This window comes from Anarrhichthys ocellatus, unplaced genomic scaffold (assembly GCF_004355925.1).
Source record: "Anarrhichthys ocellatus isolate YVR2014 unplaced genomic scaffold, GSC_Weel_1.0 scaffold4, whole genome shotgun sequence".
Lineage (NCBI taxonomy): Eukaryota > Metazoa > Chordata > Actinopteri > Perciformes > Anarhichadidae > Anarrhichthys > Anarrhichthys ocellatus.
Window position 1 is genome coordinate 70,028 of NW_022280034.1, and position 7,558 is coordinate 77,585.

A 7,558-nucleotide genomic window follows, 5' to 3' on the forward strand; every position below is an offset into this window, starting at 1 on the left:
ATATACATACGTGTGTATATACGTGTGTATATACATACGTGTATATACATACATGTGTATATATGTGTATATATGTGTATATACGTGTATATACGTGTATATACATACATGTGTATATACATACATGTGTATATACGTGTATATACATACATGTGTATATACGTGTATATACATACATGTGTATGTACGTGTATGTACGTGTATGTACGTGTATATACATGTATGTACGTGTATATACATGTACATGTATGTACGTGTATATACATGTACATGTATGTACGTGTATATACATGTACATGTATGTACATGTATGTACGTGTATGTACGTGTATGTACGTGTATATACGTGTATGTACGTGTATGTACGTGTATGTACATGTATGTACGTGTATATACATGTACATGTATGTACATGTATATACATGTACATGTATGTACGTGTATATACATGTACATGTATGTACGTGTATATACATGTACATGTATGTACGTGTATATACATGTACATGTATGTACGTGTACATGTATGTACGTGTATATACGTGTATATACATGTACGTGTATGTACGTGTACATACATGTACGTGTATGTACGTGTACATACATGTACGTGTATGTACGTGTACGTGTATGTACGTGTATGTACATGTACGTGTATGTACGTGTACATGTATGTACGTGTATATACGTGTACGTGTATGTACGTGTATATACGTGTACGTGTATGTACGTGTATATACGTGTACGTGTATATACGTGTACGTGTATGTACGTGTATATACATGTACGTGTATATACGTGTATATACATGTACGTGTATATACGTGTACGTGTATGTACGTGTATATACGTGTACGTGTATGTACGTGTATATACGTGTACGTGTATGTACGTGTATGTACGTGTATGTACGTGTATGTACGTGTATGTACGTGTATGTACGTGTATGTACGTGTGTGTATGTACGTGTATGTACGTGTATATACGTGTGTGTATGTACGTGTATATACATACGTGTATGTACGTGTATATACATACGTGTATATACGTGTATATATGTGTGTGTATATATTATTGCTCTTCTGTTAAAGTCAACAAGAACTTAGAAGAAGTACAGTCTTTTATTACGACGACACCAGCGACCGGCTCTCCTCAGCTCTGATTCCTGAAGTCCATCAATGGAAGTGCTGAGTCAGCAGAGTTCAGCACTGAGCTCATCATGGGATCCTTCATTGACCCGGTTCAGTTCCATCACACGGCCGTTGAGGTCAAGACACACTCTGCTCTTTTCACCGTCGTCATTTCATCTGAACACGTGACGCTGATACACTCAACATCCTGTATTCATACTGTCACACTGAATAATCTCAGCTCAACATACGTGAGATGGTTTTCATGTGGTGTTTGTTTTAGTGGATTCATCGCTTTGTGAACGAACAAAATGAATCCACGACGTTCTCAATCGAATAATCACTTTTGTTATTCATCAAGAATTAATACGACAGTTTTTGGGTTCAGCTTCTCAAATTTGACTATTTGCTGCTTTGTTTTATGTTGTCACTCTGATGGAGACTCTGATCAGCTCCGTACATTTTGGTTCAGACGTTCATGCTCCCCACAGGATGAACCCTAGGGACTATGTAGATGCATTTGTAGAGAAGGATTTAGTTTAGACCTAAAAGTGTAGAAGCTGTTCATTTAATTACCATAAAACGTCACACATTCATACTCCCCTCAGGATGAACCCTATGCAGGACTTCAATGCATCCTCATACAACGGTTCATATGTTCATTTACGAAACGATACACTCAGCTGGACTGTTTCATGCTAATTAGCAGGTCAAAGGTGATACTTAACATTCATGCTGTAGATGATTGATTTAGAGATGTGATGAGCTTCATAGATTATAATCACTCACAAAGTTAAACTTTATTTCCTGGACACACAGAGAGGATTGTAGCTCAGCTATTACTTGACGAGGGAGGATCTCATTATCATTCAGTCGTGACCTCGTTCATCACTCTTCATTCCTCCTGTGTGTCCTTGGTATCACAGCTGGACGGACACACACACACACATATACACACACACACACACACACACACAGTGCAGGAAAACATGGCCGCCTGGCCTTTGTCATCATGACTTTCTGTTTCTGAAGACTGCAGCTGTCTGTCTGTTAAAGGTTTAATGTGTAATGTTGTGGAGTTCTGTATTTATATGATCACAGATCTGTGATTATAATCAAGGGGATCATCACGTCCTCTCCTCTTTGTGCAGCGTTGTGGTTCATGAACTCACTTTTTATCCAGTTATAATCTTTGTTGTTATCTTATGCAGACGTGTGATGCTAATGTTAGCTCAGCTTGTCTCTGTGTCTGTGTGGAGCTGAGTAAACACTACCAGAGCTTTAGAACCAGCAGTGGATGAGTCCTCTGAAGACGAGCTCTGACTGTACGTCTCCTCCTGCAGATAACAGACCCTGACTGCAGGTCTTTGTGGGCTTGTGATGCGTCTCGCTGTGTGCGGTGGCACAGCAGTGTGGAGGTTATGACTCAGCTCAATGCACCACCTTTTACAGGAAACACTTCAGTGGTTTATCTGATGACATGGTGCTGTAACAAATACAAATTCAACTTATGGCTGAGACTTCCTGCCGCTGGCTCTCAGTGGGTTATGTAACCCTGAATATTCTTCATGTCGGTATGTTTCTGTTCAGGTGTTTAATCTCTGAAGGCCTTCAGGACGTGCAGCTGATCACTGAAATCACAAGTTCATACCTCTCTGTCTTCTGCTTCAGACACGTCAGCAGGTTTAAACTTAGGAGAGCTTGTGATGCTCGGTGCAGTTTGGTCTGGAGATACGGTGGCCTTGGGCGGACAAATGACTGAGGAGGCTTTCAACATCAGACTGCAGGGCGAGATGATTATTATTATTATTATTATTATCATCATCTGGTCTCATGATGAAGACAGGAATCCAACAGTTGAATAAGGCCTTGATTGTTTTTCTAGATTAAATAATGAATTAAAATAAAGGTAGGACATTCAGATCATTAGTAAGTTATCAGTACACAGCACTGTTATTGTTGTTTGCACTGTTAGCAGCGTTAGCGGCTAGCTGCCGGCTCAGCCGAGCGGAGGCAATATGTAGGTTAGCATGCTAACGCACTGAACTAAGATGGTGAACTTGGTAAACCTGCTAAACTTCAGCTTGTTTGTAGCATTACAAACAGCATTAGCAATTAGCATTTAGGCAGAGCACTCCTCCCTTTAATGGTTGAGGTTTGGGGAGAAGACAACACGTTTCTCATGGAGCCTACAGCTTCACTCTGACATGTTATATTCTTTCAATTCATCTATCTGAATGTATATACACACAAACACGTTCTCTTCACTCTTGTTGTTTTTAATTGAAGACGTGTGAGGCCTGATGTTCTCTTTGAGTTGATTTTGGGGGGGAATGTGTATTTTTTAGATTTCTCCAGGAAATGAATAAATAACCGAGCAGAAGATATATAAATATCTTTACTGTAGAGAATGGTGTCTCACGACCTCCACTGATCCAGATTAACATAAAATAAGAGTTAGTTTTGGGTTTGAGGTTAGGAGAGAGAGACGGAACGATAAATGAATCAACAGAAAACTATTCTAAAGACGAAGAGATTCATCTTCAAGATAATTGTTATTGATTATTTGATAATGAAAATAATCATGAGTTGCAGCTCTTTACAGTTGACACACTTTTTATTATTTATGGTGAAGTTTCTATTATCACTGTGGTTTCATGAGCTTCAGCTGAAAGAGTGTGTGTCTTTTGTCTGATTACTATCTGTGTTCTTTGATGGCAGTACAGGGATGGATGATTGTTTTTGTTAAGGGTGTGGTGTGTTAATGTTTTACCACTAACCGCATCGTCTCACACACACACACACACACACACACACGCCCTGCAGTGTGGAGCTGCCACGTGTTTCAGCCGTTAATCACGCTGAGAGTTTGAGTCAGAGCTGCTTCTCTCTGGGTTTCTTCCTCTGACTCAGGACTGTAAATTGTTTTCTTCAAAAGGCTTTCTGTTGGTGTGAAACTAATCTCTCAACAACCGTGTTCATCTCGGGATTCTGCAGGAGAATAAACATCTCAAACATCCAGATTAAACATGAAGCTACTTGCAGAGAATTCTCTTCTTTAATTGAACGCTCGAGTGCAAAAATGAGCGCGACAGTTTCAAGATAAATGATAGAGGAAAGAAATGAATAAATGTTTCTGTGTTTAGATGCATGCACAAGACGGTAGTTATATTTAATTACACTGGTTTATTCCCACAATCAGAATTCTTATCTATTCAGATTTTCTGAGAAATTTGAGTTTGTATGTTATCATTTTAGATTGTGTCACAATATCTTTAAATATGATTTCATATATCAAGATGTATTGTCGTGTCAACTGAGACAATCCTGTCCATATGTCTGAAGATCTGTGTGTTTTCTTTATATTTGGTTATAAAAAGTTACCTTCTCATACCTCGTATGCTCCTCTGATGGCCTTCAAAGAAGGTTCTCATATCTGTCCCTGTTGTCTCCTCCGTCTCCAGCTCCTCCTGCTCAGTGTCTCCATGGTGAAGTGGGCGGGGTCTGATGTCAGCCCCTCCTCTCGTGGATCCTCCCACCATGCCCACCATGGTTTCTAGGCTGCCCAAGTTCGGCTCGAGGCCCAAATCCACTGCACCTTCCAACGGCGCTCAGACGGTTACGACCGCCGTCGCTGTCGCCGCTGCGAGCGCCGGCACCCGCCTCACCAACGGGTTCTACCACCACCCCGGCCCGGCGGGGGTCAACGGCGGCCTGACCGCGCCCCCGACTTCTGTCAAACAGAATGGATTCATCCGAGTGCCGACTGCGTTCTCCATGAAGTGGAGGAAAGAAAATGAGACGGTGGAGGACGGAGGAGCCGACGGAGAGAAGGAGTGGAGACGAGGAAAGGGCGGGAATCGCTCTGGTAACAACATCCATCAGTTTTACCCCCAACGGCAACCGGGATCCCCACTGGTGTCGCAGCGGGACGCCAAGAAGACCACCACGTCCTCTGCAGGGAACCTTCCCGTGAAACTTCCCGTCTCTAGAGGCGGATCTCTCGGTTCCAAACCAAGCCAAACCGCATTCGGGCTAAACGACGGCATGAAACAGACCCTGAACGGTCTCTCTGGATCCAATCGCAAGGGAGGAACCAACGGTTCTCTAAGACGACCCCACGGCTTCGCTCGTTCAGGTGGTTTTGGTCCCGGTTCTGGTCCCGGCTCTCGATCCGGTTCCCCGCTCCAAAAGAAACCACCGGCCAGCCGCTGTTACTCCAGCGACAGCCTCGGCTCCGCGGCTGTGTCCGTCCAGCTCTCCGAGAGCAACCGATTCCGGTCACGCAGCCTCACGCAGGTCCGACGGCAGCCCTCCCCCACCCTCGCCCCTTCTTCCTCCTCAATATCTCGCAACCCAACCGGGCGAGGAGCTTCCTCTGCTCAGACTCCTCCAAAAGGCAGCTTGTTGGTGAAACCCCCTGCTGGTACCAGCCAGACTCCTGAGGGAGGAGCCAGAGGAGGAGGAGTCAAAGTTCAAGGGAGGTCAGGGGTCAGCATCCCTTCCCTCCTGCCCACCGCTGCCTTAAAGAAGCCCCTCCTCCTCTCCAGCCTCGGCCCCGCCTCCAAGCCCAGCGGCATCAGCTATAAGCTGTCACGGCCGTCACTCATCAAGCAGTCCCGCCCCCTCCGAGTAACGACGGACAATGAGCACGGAGGTGAACAGGAAGCGAACCGAGGACCGACGGCACGGAGAAGCTCAGTGGAGACGCCTTCTACCACAGAGACCAGTCCAGGTGTGACATTCTTATCTGTTAAAACACAAGACACTAAAACACGCCTCTCTTTGTTCAAATATTCTCATTTTCTCATCTCTTCACTTCTCATCTTAAACCTCATCAAATCTCAACTCATCTCATGTATTTCATCACGTTTTCATTCCTAATTTCAACTAACTAATGTCTCATTATCTTATCTTGTGTCTCATTTTTAACTTGAATATCAAATCTCTCGTTCCATTTTGTCTGTTTATCTGTTCTCATCGTCTCCTTTTTCCTCATCAGGCTTCATTACTCTTCTCATTCATGCCGTATTTTATACCTCAATCCTCGTCACATTCGTCGTGTCGTCTCATGAAATGTTTTATTCCATTTTTCTATCGCTGATATATGAAGACAAATTTCTCACCTCATGTCTCGTATTTTCTGTCATCTGTCGTCTAAACTTCTCATCTAAGATCTCATTTTATTCAGTGTTTCATCTCAAATGTTTCATCTCTTTGTTTCATTTCATCTCTCATATCCAGTCATAACTCGTATGTTATACTTCATACAAACTAATCTTATACAGCTCTGATATCTGTTTTCTTCCCCAGAGAGTTCGCCAGAGGCTCCAGAGAGGGAGGGGCTGCTGTCCCAGGAAGAGGTGTCCATTGTGGGGGAGACGCTGGAGGACATGTCCCTGTCCTCCAGCTCGTCTCTGGATAGAAGCGACACCAGTCAGGAGTACATGGACGACTTTGACAACCTCGGTAAGAAAAGACGACACATGAAAACAACAGTTATTTTCTTACTTATTAAAATGTGTGCAGATTAATGGAGTCCCGAGGGCTGTTTATTTTTATGTATTTATTCTACTGTTTTGATTTTATTTTTATTGTTAATTTTTATTTAGTATTTTTTAAATAAATATTTATTTGTTTATTCTGCAGGTTTTAGAATAGTTTTTGTGGTTTTGCTGTCGGACGAGCCTCGTTTCCATATCTGAGTATGGTGTTAGTGTGTTTGGACGAATACAAATTGAAATGTAAAAACATATATATGAATATGTGCAGAGGATGTCTTCATGAGGTTAAAACTGTGAATGTTAGTATTTCCATAATAAGTGTAAATCAGCAGCATCTCTCTTTGTGTATGCAGGAAACGGAGGTGTGGCCATATTGCTCCTCTCTAAAAACGAGGAAGACGACTCGGGGCTCGACCAATCGTGCGCCAGGTTTGACGAAGACGAGGTGGCTGTCGGCGGCGTCGCCAAGGCAGCGGGACTCTGTTTCCTTGACGAGGGCGTGGACTGGTCCGGGATGACGCTGAGCGGTGAGTTTCATATTTTACTGGATGAACGAGGAAGTCCTGAGAAACATTTCTGACAAAACTGTTGGTGTTTCTCTCTGCAGGGGAGCGAGGGGGGCACCAGCTGAGCCCAGTCCCCCGTCGGAGGAGGTCCAGTCAGCCGGACTACCACGAGCAGGTAACCATCAGATCAATAAACACTTCTGTGACTGTCGTATATCACATAATATAATACATAATGAACACTTCACTTCATCAATAACATGCTGGATTTACCTGCTCTGCACATAATACGTGATGTCATTAACGTCTGAGAAACACAGAGTGGACTCTGGGATTCGCTGTTCGGGTCGACGAGTAAATACTTTATATAAATAAATAAATAAATAAATAAATAAATAAATATATAAATAAATAAATA

The 7,558-nt window shown here is 43.0% G+C and overlaps 1 protein-coding gene across 1 annotated transcript in view; it reads left to right on the plus strand.

Annotated features, from left to right (window-relative positions):
• The first annotated feature begins 1,009 nt into the window (after nucleotides 1-1,009).
• Nucleotides 1,010-7,558, plus strand: part of LOC116381070 (serine-rich coiled-coil domain-containing protein 2-like) — a 28,039-nt gene continuing 21,490 nt past the window's right edge. The window contains exons 1-4 of the mRNA XM_031842897.1: nucleotides 1,010-5,865; nucleotides 6,444-6,599; nucleotides 6,988-7,161; nucleotides 7,242-7,365. Coding sequence (XP_031698757.1) covers nucleotides 4,638-5,865; nucleotides 6,444-6,599; nucleotides 6,988-7,161; nucleotides 7,242-7,365 — 1,682 coding nt within the window. The 5' untranslated portion in view covers nucleotides 1,010-4,637. The remainder of the gene's footprint in view (nucleotides 5,866-6,443; nucleotides 6,600-6,987; nucleotides 7,162-7,241; nucleotides 7,366-7,558) is intronic.